Source organism: Oryzias melastigma, linkage group LG9 (assembly GCF_002922805.2).
Source record: "Oryzias melastigma strain HK-1 linkage group LG9, ASM292280v2, whole genome shotgun sequence".
NCBI classification, from domain to species: Eukaryota; Metazoa; Chordata; class Actinopteri; order Beloniformes; family Adrianichthyidae; genus Oryzias; species Oryzias melastigma.
The window spans coordinates 17721941-17745575 of record NC_050520.1 but is presented as its reverse complement, the minus strand read 5'-3'; the positions used below and the strand labels follow the sequence as shown (position 1 = coordinate 17745575).

The following is a 23635-nucleotide window of genomic DNA, read 5'->3' as shown; positions in this document are numbered from 1 at the left end:
TCAGTTAGGAAGTGCAAGAAACTCATGCATGTTTACCAGAGGGATTGATTTTAGTTACTTTTTTACAACAATTTTGATGTGTCAAATTTTTTGTTATGTGTGATTTTTTTTTTGTTCATTCAAGATAATCTTTATACACATGTTGACTCTGTAAGCAAATATTCCTGTCATTGCAGGCAATGCTGTTTTAAAAAGTCTTGAAATAAAAGAAAATGCTTTGGTAAGTGCATAAATGGGAAACCAGAATAAATCCATTAAAGGCTAATATTAAGAAAACATGATGTGATGCTTTGTTTACTGCTTTTTACATTGCAGAGCGAACTTGATATTCCTTTTAAAGTGAAAGCTGGTCACATAGGTAAGATTTAAAGTTTTATTTTGTTTGTGTACTTGATCTGGTTAAACCGTTTTTACTGTGTGGCTTTCTCAACAGGGCGCCTTGAGCTCAAGATTCCATGGAAAAACCTCTACACTCAGTCAGTGGAGGCCACACTGGATGGCGTCTACTTACTTATAGTTCCCACAGCCAGTAAGATTAATATTTTCATCTATTACGAAAAAATGAAACAGTATAATATAAAATCTAAACAAACTTACTGTAATATAGCCTTTTCATTTTGAAGAAACATTTTGTCTCTCATCTTTAATATGTTTTAGTAATTAATCAACACATTTTCTTTCAGGTATAAAGTACGATGCGGAAAAAGAGGAGAAGCAGCTACAAGAGGCTCGTCAGAGGGAGCTGCAGCGGATAGAAGATACAAAGAGAAAAGCTGCCGAGCAAGGTCAGAATCATGATTTGCTTTGAAGTCCCACTCCAACTATACAGTGATCTTTTGAATATAAATATGCATTTTTGGGCTAATTAAAAAGGCGTGTGGCATTTTTTGTAAGACATATTTTTGCGCAGATCATCAGTTCATCAGAAATTCTCATCTGGTTGTGGGTGGAACTGTTGATGTGAAAGTTAGCTCCGCTAATTTCCCATCAGCCGTTTGTTTACACCCTCTCCCACTAGCTTATAGTATCTCACAGGCCAAAGCTAACATAAGCAAAGCAAAAAAACTATGAGCAATATCAAAGCTGTCCAGCCTCACTCACAGCCAGATGACAGCTCAGACGAGAAAAATGAAGACGTTGATGGATGTATTTGTTTGCAAGTGAATGCTTCAGAATCAGGGGTGAAACAATTCATTTTAACAATATTTAAATATTTGTGGTCCACTATTTTGATTCATTTTGAACTGACTTGATTTGATTCACTGCAACAAACTGGCGACCTGTCTAGAGTGTACCCTACATTCATCCACGAGTGGCCAGGTTAGGCTTTGGCAGTCCCGTGACCCCGAAAGTAACAAAAACAGATTTAGAAAACTGACGGGTGGATTAATGTACAGAGAATTGTCTGCATCTGAAATTTTAAGATTATATTTTTTGGGGGGGGGTTAAAGACCCACTCCAATATAATGTGTTTTTGCTGTTTTTAACAGGTTCTTGTAGTATTTGTTTCATGGTGAAGTATTTATGAAGAAAACTAAGATGAAAATTGCATTTCTGAGAATTCTTTATTCAAATCGCTGTGATTCAGGAGCAGACGAAATAGGCATTTGGAAAAAGCCTGTAGTAGTGATGTGGATGCTACAATCGGCGGGCCACAAACACCATGCTTCGCTCCATTTTGTTGCATTTGCTTGGTTGTCTGAGCTGGCATCTGGCTCAGAACTTTACTGCTGGATAGCTCCATTATTGCTCCCCATTTTTGTTGCAGCCGTAATGTTAGGCTGGGGTTGTGAGGGTCTGTAAGAGAGTGACTTGCTCTGTGCCAACAATCCTACCCATAATTCAGAGACAAATTTCTGATGAACTTCTGCTGCTCTATGTTGAAGAAAATAACATTTTTGTCTACAAACATAATAATCATAATTAAAAGACCACTAGGAACTGTTTTACAATAGATAAAAACATCATTACAGTTGAACTTTATGGTTTTGCTCTAAACCTTTAACTTTAATCTTTAACGGTGTCACCGGAGTCAAATGCACATGATAAAATAATGTTCAATAAAAAGGAGAAATCTCCGTCCTGTGCTGTATCTGGGTTCACTTTTCTCATGTTTGTCTTTGCTTCTGCTTGACAGAGGATCCTCAACAGGAGAAGCAGGACTCATTCATGGAGAAGCTTGTTACTCAGGTCATCAAAAACCTGCAGGTTAAGATCTCAAACATCCATGTTCGGTATGAAGACAATGTGAGTATTCAAGCTAACTGAGTAAAACCTAAAACTAACTAATCTACACCTTTAACTAATATTTATTTACACATGGTTACATTCTAATGTAAACGGGTAGCAAAAAATATTTTTATTATTATTATTATTATTTTGCCTGTGTTAATGATATTGGCTGAGAGTCAAGTGTTCTGATGTGGGGTAAAACACTTAAGATTTCACTTTTCCTTTACGTTTTGCAGGTCACCAATTCAAAATGTCCTTTGTCTTTTGGGGTGTCGCTGAAAAACCTTAGCCTTCAGGTAATGTTGCTTTTTGACACGTATCATCAATAATTTCTTGTTAGTGGAGATTATATCCATTTCAAATGTATATTAATTTACTTTAACATTATTTTGACAGACTGCTGACAAGAACTGGAAACCGAGTCTCCTGGATGAGAACTCAAGGCTTTTTTTTAAGGTAAAAAATATAACCTTTTATAATCTTTTTTTTGCTGTTCAAGTTAAAATCCCATTAGTTGTCACAAATGAGTTTGGGAAATGTATTTTTCGCATTTGACCCATCCCCTGGGGAAGCGGTGAGGTACAGACACAGCTGCACTTGGGAACCATTTTTTTGGTTCAACCCCCAATCCAAGTTTTCAGCAAGGAGGCTTTGGGCCCCATTTTTTAGGCTTTGCCATGACTCGACCGTGGAGTCATGATCTTCTAGTCTCAAAGTGGACAAGGCTACTGAGTTGGTTTTTATTTGAAGGAAAAATAAATTTCTGTTTATCTGTAAACCTTTCTGATTGTTGAAATGTTTTCTACGACTAAAAACAGCTTTTCTTTCAAACAAGGATGTTTTTGTCTGAGATCTGCTCTCTGAATCAAACTAGTTATTAGTTAACTCTTTTTTTAATATTAGGATTATGCTGCTTTGTTGCTAATAATAGTCATGCTTTGATTCTTTGCAGTTGGTTAAACTGGAGAACTTGTTTGCTTACTGGAATGTAAACTCAGTGCTTTTCTCCAGTCAAAGTGCAGAAGAGGCTTTGGTGAGTGAGCAAATGATATCAGAGAATAGAATACTTTTTAGTAAAATCTTAAAAAAAGTTTATATTTTGACAAATGACTTTTTTCTTTTTGTTTCTTTTAAACAGCGTTCTCTTGAAAACAGCATGACAATCCAGAAGTCTCCTACTGCTAACCATGACTTTAGTGAGTGTCTTTGTTTCTCATTTTAAATGAACCATCTTTAAAAAAGCTGTTGACTTAAATTGATATAAGGACAAAGAAGGCTACCCTGCAGATAAAACATCAGGATTGCTTCATGGTTCTGAAACCCTGCAATATGTGTGGAAATAAACTGTATGGATTGAACTGTTTTAAAAATATTTTTAAAAAGTAACACATCTAGGTTTTTTGTAGATCTCTACAGCTTTATTTATTTCCAGTGTTGACACAAGTTTATGATTGCAGATCCAACAAATAAAAACATGGTTTTATTTTCACATCTTTCAGGCCTGAAGCCAGTTGTTTTCCTTGTAAACTAAACAGACTTTGCTGAAAATGATCTTTTTCCTGTTGATGCAGTCATTCGGCCTATCTCGGCTGATGCTAAACTGAAGATGAATCCCAGGTCAGATGTGGATTTTTCTTCTCCTAAAGTGGATTTGATTGTAAATCTGAGTGAGGTAGCCATCGAACTGAATAAACCCCAGGTAAGTTGATGGAGAACTTCTTAGAAAGCAGAATAAATAAGCAGTATGAGTTGTAAATTGCTTGATTCCTTTGTTCTGCCTCATAATTGGAGACATCCTGTTTTTCTAGTACATCAGCATTTTGGAGCTGCTTGACTCTGTGGATATGATGTCTCGGAATCTGCCATACAGGAAATACAAACCTGTGGTCCAAGTTCACCAGAATGCTGGCGCATGGTTAGAAATCTTTAAGTGCCATGAAGATTGTTGTTTAGTTTTTTGCGTGCAATCATGTTGCTGGTTTAATGACTTTACATATTTGTTGGTTTCAGGTGGAACTATTGCATCACAAGCATACTTGAGGTCAACGTAAAACCCCATCTTCACATGTGGTCATGGCAACACATCCGCCGGCACCGGACAACTGTACAACGTTACAAAGACCTCTACAAGATAAAAATCACCAGCAAGAAGCCCAGTGACTATCTTCTCAAGGATCTAGAGGTTGGGGTTGAACTGATGAGAAATGATGAAGAAAAGGAGGAAATAGTCAGAGTTCCAGTGATGCTGTTTTATACACATCCACTCCTGATCAAAATCTTAAGACTTTGCATTTTACAAAGTTTTAAGTGGAGCTTCAAAATGTAAAAAATAGCTGATGTCCATTTTCATAAACTTCCCCTACACATCCACTAATGTTCTCAACTCGATTTAAATCAGGAGAGCATATAGGATGTTCCATTAGTGTCGTTATTCTCCTGACAAAGTCAGTTGTCAGACAGGTGTTGTGATCTGCAGCATCGTTTCAGTCTTCACCACACAGATGTGTCCTTCAGTCATGAGAGATGTCCCCTGCAGCATCTCCACATAGCCACCTGTGGTTTGATTTTACAACCTGATGCTCCATTGTTCTATTGAAGGAAAAAGCACCCAAGACTATGATGGGTCCTCCTCCACTGTGCTGTGTAGAAAACATTTCAGATGGGAACTATTTGTCATGGCAGTTACATTGGAAGCCATCAGGAACATCAAGGTTACATTTTTATCCTCATCAAAGAAGAGAACTTTCTTCTACTTTTGAATGTCACATGTTTAGTGCTCCTTCGCAAAGTCATCCTGAGCAAGTGTGTGGCACTGATCTAGACCTGGCATTTGAAGATGGTATTTATTTTTGAAGTCCCTCTCTTGTAGATCCCGTTTGTTCATTACAAAGCAGCAGTCATGGTCCATATTTGGATCAAGGACTGTCCCATGTCTTGGCCGACAGCCATTTGGATCCTCCGGCTTAGTGACTGAATTTTTTTTTTGTCTGCCACTTGACTTTTGTTTCGCTACCACCAGGATTTTTTTTAGATTAAACTAGAGTTTTACTGCATCTAACCTCAGCAATCCTGCCACGGTCAATGACATTGAGCTTTGTTGCCTTTGCCATCAAGAGACCTTCACAGGTTGACTATTTACAAGAAAAAAAACATTGAATTCAAATTTTGGTGCAATTTCTGGATTTTAAGGCTTTTGTCTTAAATTTTTGATCAGAAGATGAACAATCCTTTTCATTTAAATGTTTAATTTTAATACATTGGCAGCTAAAAGTATTACATCTTTTGCTTCTCCTTCTACTTGTATGCATTTTGAAGATCTATGAATGCAAATTCTTGCATTTTTTTAATTGGTTTTAAGATTTTGATCAGGAGTGTACATTTTAGTTTTAAATATTTTTAACATATCTATCACTTGTTCTCAGTGTGATTTAAAGAGGTGTGTTAACTTTTTTTAATTGGCCTCTCCTAGTTTGTTATATTATTTTCATCCTCTTCATTTTTTATCTTCTACTCTTAGAACACTGAAAAGGCCTTGGATATTTTCAACATTACATTGGCCAGACGGCAGGCTGAAGTAGAGGTAAGCTTTCAGAATTTGTACAAATATATATATTTATGCAAGCTAGCTTTTGATTTATGTACTTGTTTTAGGCAAGCAAGGCAGGGCTTCGGATTTATCGGCCAGGAGTGAAGATGGAGGAAGAGGAGTCTCAGGGCTGGTTCAGTTGGGTGTGGAACTGGGGAGGAGAGGCTGAATCAGAAACAAAAATGACCAATACTGGAGGTACCATTTCAAATTGTATATTGGCAGTGTTCTATTCCAGGAAAATCCTTTAATGTATTTAACTGCTGTCTCGTCACAATTTTTTTCTTCTGTGTCACTTTTGTTTCTCAGGCTTTGATGGACTGTTAACGCCTGCAGAGAAAGCCAAACTCTACACTGCCATTGGCTACAGCGAAACTGTTGCTAATCCTAATTTGCCCAAGAATGTAGGTGTCTTCTGGTTAACTAGCAGTAATTTTTTTAAAAAAATCATGAAATTCTTAATCAAAATATAAATGTGGCTTAAAGCTCATTGATGCTTTATCTGTTGTGAATCATTTTAGTTTGAAGACATGAAAGTGAATTTCCATATGGAGAGGCTGTGTGTATCCATTAAAGATGAGAAGGACAAAAATGAAGTGATGAGGCTGACTGTCGGAGAGCTCAAGTCTACGCTCACCCAAAGACCTGGAGCACAAGCCATCAAGTTAGTTTAAGCTGTGTTTGGTGACAGTTTTCTTTTGGTGTGATATTGATTCTGCTGCAGACACAGAATATCTGAGTTGGCTTTATATAGAACAGAAGTGGGCAAACCTAATGAGACATTATGTGGCATTGACATTTACAGATTTCTCCTTCATGTCCTTGTAGGATCACAGCTGAGCTTAGTTTGTTTGAAGTGACTGGTTTGTCCAGTAACCGGCCTGCACCGACCCTCCTTTCATCAAGGAGGGCAGCCACAAAAACAGGATCGCCACTTCTCAGCATTCTGTTTGAGACCAATCCGCTGGAGGAAAGTGCTGACCAGAGATTTCACGTCAAATCTCAGCCTCTGGAAATCATCTATGATGCTGTAAGTGGCATCTTTTGTTTGCTAATGTATGTAGATGAATCACTTATAGATATCTAAATTTTTGTTTTGTTTTTGCAGTTAACAGTAAACGGTGTATCAGCTTTCTTCAGACTTCCAGATGATGTGCAGCTTGATGAGTTTACCAAGGCAACACTAATGAAACTGGAGCAATTTAAAGATCGCACAGCCACAGGTGAGTGGAATCTATAATTATTAGATCTTATGTCCAATATATAGACTTTCCATCCAACTATCATCTTCATCTTTTCTATTCCATGTTAGATCTGTGGTAAAAACAAGCCACCATTTTCTATTACCAAATTTGACACAAACTACAAAGTACCAAATTACCAAAAAAAGAATAATTGGAAGAAAAAGAAATCTTCTTAATGTTACTGATGTATTTTCTTTACCATGCTGTTGTTATTTCAACACAGCATATTTTTCAATTAATTTTCATTTATTTGTCAGGCCTGTTATTGATCAAACCAAATTAAAAACTGCGTCCCAACATCTGAATCTTAAGAATTTAAAGCAGGTGTACATAGTTTTTTTTTTTTAGTTCATGTTGAGCGTTTCTTCCTCCAATGTAGTAAAGATAAAATCACTGAATTCTTTTTTTCTTCTGCAGGTTTACTGTATGTGATTGAAACACAGAAAGTCCTGGACCTGAAGGTAAACCTCATGGCCTCCTACGTCATCATTCCACAGAGTGGCTTTTACGACGGAACACAAAACATTTTGCTGTTGGATCTTGGTCATTTCAAGGTTAGAAAGTTTTACCTTCAAAAAACAGGATCCAGTTATAGCTAGAATTCTTTTTTTATATTCTTATCTTTTAATATTTTTTCATTTGCCTCTTCTTTTGTAGATGGCCAGTCAGAGCAGAAAGAATTTGCCACAGCTGAATGCATCTTCCAGTGACATTGAAGCGATCATGTCCAGAGCTTACGACACCTTTGATGTGCAGCTCAGCTCCCTTCAATTCCTTTACAGCAAACCAGGTGCTCGATACAGAGAACGAGAACGGCCATGTCTGTGCATATGTTTTATCAGCTCATTTTCTTAAGATAAGGTCTTAATGACACGTTTTCCTGTGATAACTGAGTACACTTTACCCTATTTGGAGATCAGTTAAAACATAGCAATTTTTTGGGAGATATGAACCCAAATGGCAGACATCTCAAATAAACTTGTGTGTGAAGTCTCTCACAGAAGGGATTTCTGCTGTTCCAGCTGTAGACATGCCAATCACATAAACTTGTTATATATAAAAAAAGAACAATTAGATCTGATGCTCTGAATTCAGTTCAGTTGTAGTTGTTTGCTTTCCACAACTATGAAAAAGGCGCTGAACTTTATTTTTCCCAACAACAGGAAGTAAAAAAAAAAAATACATCCGCACACATGCGTTCAAAGACTCATCTATCTATGGTTACAGGAATCATACTCTTAACATTATTAATCAGTTTAGTAGTGGTTAAACTCAGGCGGAACATTTGCTAATGTTGTTGATAACAAACCGCTGTCAAATTTCCCAATCATTAGGAAGAAAATCAGGAATTTTACTATTTTCTGGCAAGATTTCATAAGTTCGAAAATAAATCTTCAAATATCTCAGATGTTTAATGATAAAAATATTTTGACTTTGTATTTCTGAAAAGTCTATCCATGTGATAATGAAACCATTATTATCTATAGGTGGAGATTGGAAAAAGGCCCGTAAACAAAGAGAATCACCGCTCCACATCCTGGAGCCTGTCGACGTGAATGTGGATTTTAGCAGAGCGATGGTCGTCAAAGACTCTCGCATGCCAAAGTAAGTTTTCATTGTGTTGGTCAAAAAGCAAGTTTTGTTTTAGCAATAAAAAAACTCATAGAAGTAGTATTAAAATCACTCTATGTTTAGCTTTTTAGAACACAACACCACTAATTATGTAGACACAGAGCATGTTTTTTGTTGGAACTCTTTACCTATTTGGTTGCAATCTGACATAAAACCATTTCCTAATTTAACATCACATTTTCTAGATTAATATTTAATATGTTTTACAAGAAAGTGTCTATAGAACAAGTTTTGGATCAGATATTTTCTTAATGTTCTACTATTAAAATTTTAAGCCACTATTATTTTGCATAAGGAGAAATATTTATCAGTCTTTTCATACCAAGATGAATCATGCTTTGCCACTTTTTTCATTTCAGATATAAAGTATGCGGAAAACTTCCTCTACTGTCCCTCAAAATTTCTGACATTAAACTTCGAAGTGTTCTGGAGCTGGTTGATAGTATCCCCCTGCCTGAGAGCAAACCTGCTGCTCACAACACTGCTCCATCTTCCTCTCAAAAAGTAAGAACTGGACAGAACAGAAAATGACTCAAGTTCTCTGAATTTTACATCAAAGTTGTTAAACTGTCACTAAATTTTGTTTAAATCAAACTTAATCATTTGTTTCAGCCAAAGAAGCCTTTTACCCCTCAGCTCACTTTCAAAAGACCTCCTCTCTTACCGGACCAGCGTTCTTCTCTTATTTTTGAGTCATGTGAGACCATCAGCTTAACATCATTGGGTGAGATGTTTTTACACTGTGCTAATACACAAAACTGTTTTTTTTTTTCAACTTGGTCAGATTTGAGTTCCTATATTATCTTGTATTATTCCCCAATGTAGTATATCTACTCAACATCTCTTAGAATTTAATTTCACATCAGAGCAATCAGAAAATATTTTTTTCTCAGCCCAAATGTTAGGATTCTAAAAACTATCTTCATTTCTTTGAATTCAATATTTGGTTAGGCTTCTTTTAGCAGGAATTACTGCATTAATACACTGGTATTGAGCCAATCATCCTGTGGTTTGTTGTAGATGTTAAGAACCCTTTTCTCTGCTTTGTTGGTCTGGTGTCTCCCATCTTTTCTTAACTTTTCTAGTTTAGGTCAGATGAACTTGCCTGCCAATCATTCAGAATAAGACCATGATCAGGTCTCCCTTGGAAAAGAGATCTAATCTCAATGGGATTTCCTGGTAAATAAAGGTTAAATAATAATACATTAAAACAGTTTTTGTACTTGAACAGTCAAAAAAATCATACTGGGTGTTTGTTATATAAAGATAGATAAAAGATAATGCCACTACGATAATAATTTATGTTTTGTTGTTTGACATTATCAAATTATGTTCATTTAACAACTTAAACATTTACTAATAGAACTTTTGCTAACTTTACATTATTGTAATAGGTGTCAACCTAACCATTAAATTCAAGTTGAGATGACTCAAAAAGATTGTGTTAGTTAAAATCTAGCGTTGTTACCATAATGTATATGAATCTGGTTAATTTGCACCTTGATGTTACAGCAACATAAATAAATTATGTTGCACCAACATAACTGAATTCATATCACCTAACACAAATATTTATTGCTAAATAAACACGCTTGATTTAGAGGGAAACCATTTCTGTAATGTTATTACGTAGACCCAGGAGATGTTTTTCTTTTAGTAAAAAAAAAAAGTCTATACGCAGTGTTGATAGATGCTGCTGGAAAATGAAATCAGCATCTCCATGCAGCTCGCCAGTAGAGGGCGGTAAAATGTCTTTTAGAGTTTCTAGGTAGATGGCTACATCAACTGTGGACTTTAGAAAACTCAGTGGATCAACACTTGCAGATGAGATAGCACCCTAATTTCACCCTGACTGTTTTCATACCAAACTTCAAGTTGTGTTGACTCTGCCCCTTTCCCATGTTCCACCAGACTTTGAGACTCGAACATCTACATCAATACATTTCTACAACCTACTAAAAACTACGTGGTTACTGCAGATTTAGCTATTTTATTGTTATTGTATTGATCTTTTTAGCTTGAAAGATGTTGAAATAAAACAATTTTGTTTCTCTTTTAAACTTCAGGGTCAGAGGAAGATTTGTTCTATGATGCTCCCAGTTCTCCTGTTGGGGATGACCCATTCTTCCCAGACAATCCCATGCCGCTGCGCTTTGTTGATTCAAGAAATAGAAGAAGCTTAATAAAAGAAGATGCACAGAAGAACATGACGGAGTTCTCCATGACATTTCTGATACATGAGGTACAAAAATGTCTTTTGTGTTGATGAAAAAGTTGAATGTTTGACATTTAAATTTATAATTAATTAATAGTAATTATAACAGTAGTAACATTATTTAATTGCAGAAGTAAAATGTTTATCTGTTAAAGTATAAAAAAGTGTAATAATTTCAGACTGACAAGTCTGACCTTTCTTATTTTATTTATTTTGCTGAATTGTTTTTCCACTCATCTTTGTGTTTTCTTTATCTCCTAAAATTGATCTCATCTATATATATACACATATAAAATTTGCAATATGTAACTTTCTGAATTGCTTTTCTTTTTCCTGTAACAATTGTCTCCAGTTCTCAGTCCAGCTTTGTCGAATGTCTGAAGAAAAGGAAGTCACAGTTCTCCATTTGGACATTGAAGGTTTGGGTACTGAGCTGCAGTTACGCACTTTTGACATGACATCTAAAACATTCCTGCAAGAGATCTGCCTGACGTGTCCTGAATATGTGGGTGAGTACATATAAAAAGGATATGTTTTGCCTTTCCTTTTTTTTAACCTTTGTTAAGACTTTCATTTGATGTAAGAATAATAACTCCATGGCTTTAGCTTTTCTGCATTTATGTCTCTGCTTTTGTGTTTCTGTGTAGATCTGGAAAAGAAGAAAGTTCAGCTGATCACCACTCTTGACAACTCTGAAGTTGACCTACTCATCTTGGAATATGTCAAAGTGTGTCTAATTTCTGACATATATCATCATGTTTTAGCATTTTCAATTCATAAATTTCATTTCTGTTTTTGTGACACCTTTTTTTTCAAGGCTGATAAAAAAGGCCCAGAATTCAAGACTCTTCATAATAATACAGAACAGCTGATCGAGGTGAGGAAAATGTTAAGTAGAAACAACTCAAAACTTTTCTAAGATTGATCTTCACTTTTAGATATTGGTTTTATGTACTCTCAGTTCTGTTCAATGTTTGGCAATTTTATAAAAGGCTCTCCAGTCCTGAAAAAAATACAACAAGTTGTTCTGATTTCCCCTCCTCCTCCTCCTCAGGTGAAATTTTCATCCCTGGATGTGCATCTCCATACTGAGGCTCTCCTGAACACCATTACCTTCCTCAGTAACCTCCTTCCTCCTTCAACTAAGAAGAACGAAGTGCTGGAGGTGGAGGGAGAGGAAGAAAAGGAGGAAGAGAAGAAAGAAGAAACTCTTGCAAATAGAAAGAAAAGTAACTGAAGAAAATTCAATTTCACTAAGAAATCACTGTTTAAACACATTCATCATTTCCTTTTTGAAAATGTTTTTAATGTGGAAATATTTTACTCTAAAGACCTTGTTTTTTGATTATAACCAATTTAATCATGTATCACTTACAGGTTCAAAAATGTCAAAGTTTGCAGATGTTGTTAATCTTCACATCAAAGCGGATCTGCGATGCTTGAAAGTGTTCCTTCGAGGACAGAAAGCCAGGATCTCGGAGATCAGAGTTGAAGGTATGGACGGAGACATTTTCTCTTTTAGATGTTTGAGGTTCTGGGAGGGTTTGCCTAAACAACTCATCTTGGTTTATTTATAATGTTGATTGGGAAGAAAATTTATTTGTTCTTAGTACATGTCTTATCCTGGCTTATAAACCAGAACTGTTCAGTGTTATGTAGAGTGGTTATTAAGGCAACACCAAAGTAATATCTCTTTTAGAAAGTATTTTTGTTTAAAAACATTCATGAGCTTATTTGCTCCTCAACTTTCTAGGTCTGGTTTCCGAGGTTCTAATGAGGAAGAAGATGATGGAGGTTTTAGCCAAACTAAAGAACATTGTAGTTTTAGACTGCAACAAAGAGGGCTTTTACAAGAAGGTACAGTATCTGATGGAGTCATCTCATGTTTACATCATTATTGGTCGTCAGTTTAGATCATTTTTGGTTCAGAATATTTTCTACTGTTTGAATAACCAGTTGTATTCTTTCTCAGGCAGTGTCTATTGCAGACAAAGAAGTCTTTGACTTCCATATGTTAAATTACACTGATGCAACGGAAGGCGACTCCTATCTGGACATGTCTAATGTTGATACTGCTGTCACTCTGACAGTGGGATGCATTCAAGTCATCTTTCTCAACAAGTTTCTGGACTCAGTACTGGTAAGAACTAATCATCCTGTTTAACCTTTAGTAGTATGTGGATTTTTTTTATTTATTTTTTTTTTTACTACTTCACAATTTGCTTAGAGTTTATAATTTTTTTTTTCTGCCAATGCTCGATGTCCTTCTTTTTAGTACAACCATTGATTCTTGTTCTTTTTAAATATATTTTTTCATTATGTGACCATTATTCTGGAATTAAACTTTACAAAAAACTAAATTTCAAGTTGTAAATCATAATCTTTCAGAAAAAAATATATTTATGCTTCATTACAAAGATCAAGAGTCTACAGAAAAAAAATGCATGAGTCTAAAAACAAACAAAACACAATGTAAAACTATGTGAAAAATGAATGAAAAAGTGAGGCGATCCTCCACTAAACTTTATAGACCCTGTCAAAAGTTTTTATTTAATTGAAAAGTGTCTTCACTTCCCTAATTTCATTTAAAAAATTAAACTTTCTTAGAATATTAATTCAGGGAAACTGTTTGATTTTCAAGTATTTTGTTTTTTATTTTTGCATAAATTGGGGCTCCAGCTCATAAAACCCACAAAAACAGGATTTCAGAAAACTAGAATATTGTGGAAAAATTAATATTTACTTACCAGTTTTTGCTAAAAGATAAAGACAAAGATTCTGATCACATCAAATCAATCAAAATAAAGTGCTTTTTAAAAGATATGTCCATCTACTTGGTTTGGAATCCCTTTAGCGTAACAACTGCCTTGATGTGCTTTGGCATTAATGCATTCAGCTTGTTTTTGGAAGCCCAGCTTTTTTCATGCTTGCTCTCATTTTCATTTTATAAACAGCCCGTAAATTTTATATGGCTTTTAGGTCCAGCGAGTTCTCAGTCTTTTGATAATCCGCTGAAACCCACAGCTGTCACTTCTGCTAGAGCAGGGCTCCAGAGCCATATGTGGCTCTTTTATATCTCCATGGTGGCTTCTTGGCCAAGTATAAAATAAGTCAGGGAGACTGCTGACCCAGCCATGTTGACCGTCAAAGTCAGCAGCTCCCTGCTAATGGCTGCCTAACTAAAACTGCCTTAGAAAACAAATGAACTAAGGCTGCAAACTAAGACTATCAAGGTCCAACCTCAAACTAAAATAACAAAAGACAGCCATGTAAGACTGCTGAGGACAAAGAGAGGAAAAATAACAAAAATAAAATAAATATATTTTAAAAAGCATTTTTTTTAAAGTAAGGATTACTTAAATAGCATTTATTAAATTAAGATTAGTTAAATGTATAAATTGATGGTTGTGGTTCACATAGATGATAAACTATGTTGGTTTTTACATCCCTGTTGACCTGAAGACGTTTTGTTTGCTCAACACTAACTCTAGAATGCACAGATTTTATATGCAAAGCAAAGTTTTGGTAAAAAGTTTCATCTTTAATGAGTTAAAAGCACATATTATCTTGTGCTACACAACACTGGTTAAAAGCTACCCAGAGCTGCACTGATCCTGCATGGCACAGAACATCTTTTATTTTGAAAATAAACCACTCTGAGACTGGTAAACATACCAATGAGTTCAGACACTACGGCGAGTTAACTTCGATGAGGTCCATCACGATAGACAACAGCCACAGAGCTCCTCGTTTCTTTTAAAGTAATTTTTTCTACCCCTCTCTTTTTCTTTTTTTTTTATTCTCAGGCATTCATAAATAATTTCCACATGGCCAAAGAAGCCCTAGCTGAGGTGACGGTCCAAGCCGCAGAAAAAGCAGCTTCAGGTGTGAAGGAGCTTTCTGAGCGCAGCACCCGGATCGCTCTTGATGTCCGCTTCAATGCACCCGTCATCTACCTTCCCCAGTCTTCTTCCTCTTCAAATGTCATTGTAGCTGATCTTGGCAGACTGTGTGTCAAAAACCGATTTATCAAGCAGCCATTCAAAAGTGACAGTAAGATTCCACCCGTTGTGGATAAAATGACAGTGAAACTGACTGACCTCAAGATGTACAGGTGAGAAACCAGATTTTATTTTGAAAAACAACTCTTAATCATTCATTTGCTGCATCAATTTATTCTTATTTTTTTCTTCCAGAACAACTCACACAAATGGAAATTTTCAGGGAGAAAGTCAACTTTTGAAACCTGTCTGCTTAGATCTGGAAATCCAGAGAAATCTCTCATCTAACTGGTACTACGGCATCCCTGACATACAGATCTCTGCTCATCTGAAGCCCATGAGTGTAAGTAGGATTTTTTGCTTAGATTACTGTCCCCTCAACTTAGTCCTGGATGAGCAGAAGAAGATGGATTGATTAACAGTTATGTTAATAATTCTATCCTTTCAAGCTATACATATTTTATTAGTAACTGATGTTTTGTCACTTAGCTTAACATTTATTCATGCATTTCTACATTTTATAAATATAAACAAAACTGATTGCCTTGTCTGGTTTTAATGATGGACTTTATTGCTTCCACCAGCTGATCCTCTGCCAGGATGACATGATCGTGGTCTTGAGGACTCTTGGAGAGAACTTGTCGGAGAAGTCTGACGTAGTTCCACCTTTACCTGATTTGCCCCCTACTAAGGAGTCACAGGACTCTGGAACCTCTGGATCTACTAGCAGTAAGGCCTTGTAGTATTTGTTTTTGGTGTAAGAATGTGACATTAGTTAAAAAAAAGTCAAATAGCAAATAGTTATCAATTTTAAAGGCTAAGTTGATGACGTTACTATTGCTGGAAATAAAAACGCATTTATTGTTTCAGCTTTTCAGAAATAAGAAAAGTTGATTAATTTGGTTGATCACCTGAATGTGAAAGAGAAATTAGTAAATATAAATATGTGATTGTATTCCTGCAGGTAACACGGTGGTGACAGCTGCTGTTGTGGAGACCCAACAAGACATGCAGCGCAAAACAACACTCAAGTTAGACTTCAAGTTTGACTCCATGACAGTGGTCTTGTACAGCCCTAACAAGAATGAAGTGAGCTAAATTCTTAATAAACCTTCACATAAATGCTCATTCCCCCATAGCACCCCCCCATGTCCATTATAGGTGTTACAGACATTAGAACATGTTTCCTTGTTTATGCAGATGGAAGTGTTGGATCTTCATCACGAGCAGCTGAAGCTGGCAGAGTTCACTCTGGGCACCATCTCCACTTCTGTTGACATGTTCTCCGACAGCTCCATGAAAGCCTTTGTCCAACTCTCTGCCTGCCTGCTTGATGACAAGAGACCAACTATCAAGATGGTCACCTCAAGGTTTAAGATGCATCCAATATTTAGAAACTAAGTTCCTCTTTTTAGTCGTGTTCTAAGTTTCACAGAAAAGAATGTGATGGATTGAAATAGTCCAAAAGCAGTTCAATTTTTTCCTAGCTGTTGCTTTTTTTTTTTTTTTTTTACTATTTTGTTTATTAAAACAACTTATTTAAATCTTGTTTAATTCCTTTTTTTGTACTTTTTGTGTAACTGCCAGAATGGTGGCCATGCGTCCTGGAGCAGAGCAGAACATGATGGTGAAGGTAAACTATCGACAAGGGCGAGATGGCACAACGATTGACACAGTGGTTCAGGACATCTACCTCTGTGCCAGCATGGAGTTCCTCCTCACAGTGGCAGATATATTTCTCCAAGCCACCCATCAGGGGTTTGCTCAAGGGCCACAGGCCAAGAGCACAGCTGGTGCTAGAGAAAAAAAGAACATTAACTCGTCTGTCGCCTCTAAAGACTCTGGTAAGTAGAAAAACAAGGTTTTTGACCAATTCAGTTCATTTGTGTTTTTAAATTATGCAGTTTTTTCCCCCAGATTATATGTATTTATTGTATGGGTTAAGTATGATTTATAAATCTGAACTTAGGAACGTCTCCAGTGTCAAAGACAGAGATGAATGTTGTGGTGCAAAACCCAGAGATTGTATTTGTGGCTGACCTGTCTCGAGCTGACGCCCCGGCCCTGGTGATGACGACACACTGTGAATTACTAATGAAAAGTGGTGCAGATGGGCAGTTGATGACTGCAATTATCAAAGACCTACAGGTCTGATTTTTACAACTTCCTCTAAAATTATATTTCTGTCTTAATGGAAAAAAATATTGATGAATGTGATTTTGGTCATCCAGGTTATGGCGTGTCCCTTTTTAACATCAAAGAGGGAGAACAACATGACCACTGTTCTGCAGCCTTGTCAAGTGTTTTTTCAAAGTTCTCAGCCTACAGATGCACCTCAGGACATGGAGGTCACCATCAAAGCCCTCTCGCTGAAGGTAATGTTCCTCTGCAGCTTCAATTATGAAGTTGAAGTATTTCATCGCATTTTTCTATTCTCAAATACTACAAGTTATTTACTACCTTTGTGTTTTTGTGCTCTTTGTGTGTTTTCAGGTATCTCCTATAATCATCAATACAGTGATTACTATTCAGTCAGCTCTGACTCCTACGGCAGAGACACATGAGGAGGAGCACAGCCCTGTTCCAGTAAAACTCTGGGAGAAGCAGAGCTGGAAAGAGCTCAAAATGTGGTTTTTGGAAGAGGAAAGTGATGAAGACACAAAATCATTGACTCCATTGATACCACAGGGAGAGTCCTTAAAGGTACCTAGCTTTGCAATGGGTTTGGGTGTTTGTGTGTAGATGTTTGTGTGGTGTTTTAATAAGGAAATTGACTTTAATATTTGACTGACTGTTTTCCAGGTGACTATAAAATCCATCTGTCTGACCCTGGAAGCTGGAGTGGGGCATCGTACAGTTCCCATGCTTCTAGCTAAGTCCTGCTTTGATGGAAATGTAAAGAACTGGACCACACTCATAAACTTGAACAGCAAACTTGACTTGGAGGTGAAAATATTTATATTTCAGACTAGTTTCATTCTATTACCCAAACCTCTTTGGTAGATTGTCTTTGTTTTGCTTACAATGTGCTTTTCCTTTAGGTTCACTACTACAATGAGATGATGGGAGTGTGGGAGCCTCTTCTGGAGCCGCTGGAAGATGAGACGGGAGAAGATTTCAGACCATGGACACTTGAACTTAAGGCACTGAGATCTAAAAACATCCATGTGTTTTTCAGTCACTCAGGAAGACGCATAGTGATTCTAACATTGTCTTACCCTGTGACCAGATGAAAAAGAAGCCAGTTAAAAAGAAATCAATTGAAAATGATCCAACGAGTTCCTCTGACACGGCGGATGAGGTGGATTTTAATCTCCCAGATTACAAGACAGTCATCATCGTCAACAGTAAAGACCAGCTCAACATCACTCTAAGCAACTGTGGGCTGTCCATGCTCAGTAATCTAGGCAAAGTAAGAAGCTTGAAATAAATGTTTTCTTTTATTTCACCGAAGGTATCTGTGGTTACATCTGTTTTATGATGTTTAACATGTATGGGTTCTTGTTTTGTTTTTTTTAATCAGGCATTTTCAGAGGCTGCCAAACAGACCGCAGAATCCTTCCAAAAGGATGAAGCTCCTTTTGTGGTCAAAAATATGCTCGGCCTGCCAGTTTCTGTCCAACTCAGCGAGATGTTTCATGTGCTTGGAAAGCAAACCACCAACAACACAGTGACACTGCAGAGCGATGAAACCTTGAGGATGGACTATTCCTCCAGAACTGACTCTGACCAGTTCTCAGCCATGATCTCACTGAGTGAAAAAGATTACTACATACAGCCTAGTAAGCTGCATTTCCAGTTGGGGTGTACACAGAACTTAGCACTCTAATTGCTTCTTTAGAAACGTATTGTGTCTTTATTGTGTCCTTTACAACTCTTATGTCTTTTCAGCTCCCGTGGGCTACTCATCTACCAGTGTGATCCCTGTGGTTAAGGTGGGTCGGGGAATGTACAGCGTGAGCCACAGAGACCCCACGGTTACCCGTTTCCTGGTCTGTCAGATTTCCTCTGTGGAAGGAAGCAAACTTGTCAAAATACGTTCTCCATTCCAGGTATACCACTATTTTTTTTTTTTTTTTTGCTTTCTATAAATATTTGTTGGCTCATTTCTGTAAGTGGTTTGCCTAATTTGTCACAAAGCTGATTTTTAACCTTTGAAAATGATGTAGCTTTTACTGTAACTATCATGATAAACAGCTTTTCCAGAGTGTTTCTTATGTTCTTTTCTTCCACTCTCCCTTCAGATTATCAATCATTTCTCAATTCCATTTAAAGTTTTGGAGAATTCTACTTGTCTGGGAATTGCTCTACCTAATGAGGAGTTCTGTGTGCCTCTGCATTCATACAGGTGAGCACTTAATGTGTGCTCGTTAATGCACTCTCTGTGTCCAGCGTTCTCATTCTCACCTCATCTTTACAGGTCCGTACTGAGTCTTCAGCCAGTAACTGAAGGGGGTTCTGGTCAGCAGAGAGAGGAGTTTGAGTGTTCTGAGGGGTTCAGCTATGAAGATGCCAGCAACCCTCACCTTCAGCAGACATGCTGTCGCCATGGAGATCAGGGGGTTAAAATAATAGTCAACATTGTGCCAGTGAAGGACACAGTGACATTCAAAGACACAGGAGATGCAGGAGAGAACTATGACGTTCCTTTTGTGCTTCACCTGTGGCCTTCCGTCCTGCTTCACAATCAGCTGCCCTACCATATCACCTACAGGCTGAAGGTAGGGCTGTGTGATAATAACTTCTTGCTACCGATTACCTGGATCAAGTGTGTTTTGTCAGTGAGAGAAAAGAAAACATCTGAATCAGCAAAAAGCAGTGCAGCTGGTTTAAAGGTTTCTACATGGAAAGTTTTTCAAGGTTTCTAAAAATGTAGAGAGGAAAAAAATCAGTTGAAGCTAATCTTTCCATGAAGGTGTATTGAACTATAATCAGTAAAGTTTCTGTAAAAATAAGTAATAATGTTGCAATGCATTTTTAACCCCTCTGTGCAATTGATATTTTTTTTTTTAATTAAACAATGGGATGTTTCAGGTTTTCTCCACTATAATGCACATCAAATTAAAAGGCAAAATTAATGGTCCTGTCATCTGTTAGGCACATTGAACTGTAAGGCAGAGAAAGCGAGACAAGAGTCAGAGATAAATCTGCCATCCAGACTTTACTGCATTCAGAGTTATTCTAATTCTTTTTTGTGACCGGCTACATGTTAGCCATATTTGCATGTTCTCAGTACCTGAAACTCCCAACCTTGTTTGCAACACATAAAAAACCTGATACCACTAAAGCAAACATTGCTGTGAGTGCCTTAACCCTCAACCTTGTTAGTAACACGTAGCAAAAAATACTGAATAACATTGCTGCTCTGGGTAAGCCAATCTAGTTTGCAACTTGTAAAAAAAACTGATGTTTTGACTGAGCCCCGTGTACCTCTCAAAATCGATTTGACTTCAGTAAGCACAACCAGTATTAATCCATAAATAAATTGCTCCAGATTATATGGCGCCATTCTCATTTATAGAACAAAGTTTAGGCTTTTTAGTGCACCTTTAAGTTTTGAAAATACAGTTAATTTTAAGGGTTCACTTTTACTGTCATTTATCTTGTCCTCTCTGCAGGAAACTGGCGTTTCTGCCCCAGAAGCTACTCTGAAACCAGGTCACTCCACTCAGCTTCACACTGCTGTCATCAACCAGTCAAAACTGGAACTACGCCTTATAGACTACTTGTCTCAGGATTGGTCCTCTGAATACAGGTCTGTATTATCAGTCATTTATAATGCACTTGTTCTTTTGGCACCCTTCCTACAGCCTTTACCCTAAAGGCCAGTTTATACTTCAAAGTGATCAGCCATCGCATCAATCATATCCACAATCATGTGGTTTATTCATTCATTCATCTTCTTGGCCGCTTTGTCCCTTTTGGGGTCGCGGGGGTGCCGGAGCCTAACCTGGCTACTTATGGGTGTAGGCAGGGTTTACCCTGGACAGGTCGCCAGTCTGTCACAGAGCGTCAGTCACACACCCATTCACTCTCACTTTCATACCTAGGGGCAATTTAGAGTCACCAATGAACCTATGAAGCATGTTTTTGGACGGTGGGAGGAAGCCAGAGTCCCCGGTGAAAACCCACACATGCACGGGGAGAACATGCAAACTCCACACAGAAAGGTCCCCAAGTTTAGTTCATATTAATGTTGGCTGGTTTTGATTGTGACTGTCCGTGATACCTGCAATGAATTTCTGAGTTCTGATTATATTTTTCAAGTAACATGATTGTCTCCAACATTTATTTTGAACATGAAGAAAACCTTGCTCACACATTTAATGCATTTGCAAACGCACATGAATGGCAGAGGAGGAAGTGGTGTGTTTGTCCACTTAACAGAGGCAGGCAATAAAATGAGTAAAAAATATAAAATATGGAATAAAAAAATGGGCAAATTGCATTCTGGAGTGCCGCAAAATATGAGATATAAGACATATTTTTCCAGTAACTTGCTCTATTTTCTATCTGGTTGTTCACTCTCTCTGCCTCCATGTCTCTGTGTTTCCTAACTTCTTCAGTTAAGTTTTCACCATTTCTAATATTTATTAAACATTTTTTCAGGACAGGACATTTCCTACGTAGCTACATACTCGAATCGCTGAAATAAATCCAAGTTAAATTACACGATTTGCACGTGATTGCACTATGGGCGTAAAGATTCCAGTTGCTGGTGACGTCACATTCTGCAACAACTGGGTGATTCCACACCGATGGCCGTGCAGCTACTGCGACGTGAGCAATATCAAATTGAAGTATAAACCAGCCTTTAGTCACATGTCCCCATATGAGGGGTTGATCCACACAGGTGCTGCAGAATTTTGGGTTGTCCTACCCCATTAAGGGGTCGTAGACGGGTGCGTCAGCATCTTTAGGAATATAACTGACTGCTCCTGTCTTTACAGTATCAGCAATAACCAGGAGGAGATCTCCTTCATCGTGTTCCAGTCGCTTAAAGAGGAAGAAGAGTATGTGGAAGGGACAGAGAGGAAGAAGGCTGAGTTGGACATAGCAGTGCATGTAAAGGATGATTCTGGACACACAACCATTGCAATCCATTCCCCATACTGGATGATGAATAAGACGGGCCGATTGCTGCAGTACAAAGCTGATGATATTCATCATAAACACGCATTCACCAAGAACAACGACATGCCCCTGCTCTTCTCCTTCAAGCCTCGACACTTCCTGCGAAACAATAAGGTGAAAGGAAGGATCATTACATTTTACTGTTTAAATTGTTTTTATTGCTGCTAAAAAACGTAAGTTTCAAAATAGTGTTGATTTATAGACATCTTTTCTTTTATTCAATAGTCAAATAGTTTGTACATTTTAGAAAATATGATGTAAGCCATATCATAATTGCTCTTCCTTACTTTATAAATTACAGTTTTTGAGCAGTTTAATTATTGTTTTCTCTCAGATTCGTCTTATGATCTCAGAAAGTGATCTGTCAGATGAGTTCTCCCTGGACACAGTTGGTAGCCATGGAAAGGTGAAATGTAAAGGCATACACAAGGATTACCTGGTAAGATTTTAGACCTAAATGAAAAACCTTTATTTTCGTTGTTGGTCATTTCTCATAGGAGGGGCAGAGGCGATGGTATAAAATGCAGTAAGGGATCATGATGAAGTGTGTACGGGCTCTCCTGACATTTTCATGGAGAAATAAAATTTCACTTTAAAATGTGATTTTAACACAGATTTTTCTGCTTGTGGAATTGAATGTAATTTAGCATTTTGTTGTGATGATTCTCTCTTTTAGGTTGGTGTGAAGATCAATGCCAGCAGTTTCAGTCTTACCCGCATTGTGACCTTTGTGCCTTTTTACATGCTGGTCAACAAAACCAAGTACTGTATCTTTATTTGTGAGGATGAACGAGACAACTGGACAGAGATGAAATCAGAACAGGTCAGGTTGCTTACAGTTTTCTTTTGCACTTTTTCCAGCACTTAGGTTTAAAGACAGACTTTATTTTTCACAAACATAGACATGGATAGTACGATATGCATCCAGTCATGATGGTAGACAACCTCACCAGTGTCGGTTGTCTCGGAAAGGAAAAAGGGGGACACTATTTACATCAGAGAAGTGTCAGTCAAAGGTCTGCAACCTCTTTTACCCCTCCATTGTGGTTCTCTGGTTAAAGAAAAAAATGTTTGTACATTTTAGATTGTAGCTGTAATTCAGGAAGTAAGTAGTAAAGTAAAGAGAAAAACAAGTTAAGTAACTGAAACGTTATTTAATTCATTCATTCAGAAACAGCTGTAGGACAGTTCATATTACATAACTAAAACATTTTGACTGATTTTGCACAGCGTACCAAAGAAAGTCAATTAGAGCTCAGAAAGCACAACCAGAATTAAGGTGCACCAGATTGTAAGACAGATTTTCAATGTTTTAATACATTTTAGAATTTTTAGTGTTCCTTATGGTTTGAAAATATGGTGGGATCACTTAATTAGCTCTAATTAAAATTTGGTTTATTAGATTTTAACATTTCACATCACATGTGTATTTTCTCTTTGTTTCTGCAAAAAATAAAAATAACAATTCTTTTATGCTTATCCTTATAGTAACAGTTACATAAATGAAAATAAGTCTTATTTTTTAAAGGCTTGAACAGGACTTTGTGGCTCCTACTTGGTTGTGATTAGTGGGGAAATAGACCTAAACTCC

At 37.1% G+C, this 23635-nt stretch overlaps 1 protein-coding gene across 5 annotated transcripts in view; it reads left to right on the top strand.

Moving 5' to 3' along the window:
* The window catches only part of vps13a (vacuolar protein sorting 13 homolog A), a 36408-nt gene that overhangs the window by 1209 nt on the left and 11564 nt on the right, over positions 1-23635 (top strand). For 3 of the 5 annotated variants that reach the window (XM_024276384.2, XM_024276383.2, XM_024276387.2), the window contains exons 2-53: positions 177-220; positions 316-358; positions 434-529; positions 684-785; positions 2138-2247; positions 2469-2528; positions 2629-2688; positions 3185-3265; positions 3371-3428; positions 3804-3931; positions 4041-4147; positions 4243-4414; positions 5750-5812; positions 5884-6016; positions 6128-6222; positions 6340-6482; positions 6647-6848; positions 6927-7041; positions 7480-7616; positions 7720-7852; positions 8550-8667; positions 9054-9198; positions 9307-9418; positions 10761-10936; positions 11262-11418; positions 11557-11636; positions 11727-11786; positions 11964-12138; positions 12287-12403; positions 12663-12766; positions 12882-13049; positions 14716-15023; positions 15106-15253; positions 15495-15639; positions 15875-15999; positions 16111-16280; positions 16498-16754; positions 16880-17058; positions 17142-17285; positions 17404-17613; positions 17713-17856; positions 17952-18053; positions 18140-18322; positions 18434-18692; positions 18802-18962; positions 19155-19258; positions 19331-19631; positions 20529-20665; positions 21861-22158; positions 22379-22483; positions 22721-22867; positions 22947-23060. In XM_024276384.2, coding sequence (XP_024132152.1) covers positions 177-220; positions 316-358; positions 434-529; positions 684-785; positions 2138-2247; positions 2469-2528; positions 2629-2688; positions 3185-3265; positions 3371-3428; positions 3804-3931; positions 4041-4147; positions 4243-4414; positions 5750-5812; positions 5884-6016; positions 6128-6222; positions 6340-6482; positions 6647-6848; positions 6927-7041; positions 7480-7616; positions 7720-7852; positions 8550-8667; positions 9054-9198; positions 9307-9418; positions 10761-10936; positions 11262-11418; positions 11557-11636; positions 11727-11786; positions 11964-12138; positions 12287-12403; positions 12663-12766; positions 12882-13049; positions 14716-15023; positions 15106-15253; positions 15495-15639; positions 15875-15999; positions 16111-16280; positions 16498-16754; positions 16880-17058; positions 17142-17285; positions 17404-17613; positions 17713-17856; positions 17952-18053; positions 18140-18322; positions 18434-18692; positions 18802-18962; positions 19155-19258; positions 19331-19631; positions 20529-20665; positions 21861-22158; positions 22379-22483; positions 22721-22867; positions 22947-23060 — 7235 coding nt within the window. The remainder of the gene's footprint in view (positions 1-176; positions 221-315; positions 359-433; positions 530-683; positions 786-2137; positions 2248-2468; positions 2529-2628; positions 2689-3184; positions 3266-3370; positions 3429-3803; positions 3932-4040; positions 4148-4242; positions 4415-5749; positions 5813-5883; positions 6017-6127; positions 6223-6339; positions 6483-6646; positions 6849-6926; positions 7042-7479; positions 7617-7719; positions 7853-8549; positions 8668-9053; positions 9199-9306; positions 9419-10760; positions 10937-11261; positions 11419-11556; positions 11637-11726; positions 11787-11963; positions 12139-12286; positions 12404-12662; positions 12767-12881; positions 13050-14715; positions 15024-15105; positions 15254-15494; positions 15640-15874; positions 16000-16110; positions 16281-16497; positions 16755-16879; positions 17059-17141; positions 17286-17403; positions 17614-17712; positions 17857-17951; positions 18054-18139; positions 18323-18433; positions 18693-18801; positions 18963-19154; positions 19259-19330; positions 19632-20528; positions 20666-21860; positions 22159-22378; positions 22484-22720; positions 22868-22946; positions 23061-23635) is intronic. The other 2 variants (XM_024276386.2, XM_024276385.2) reach the window with 1 other exon arrangement.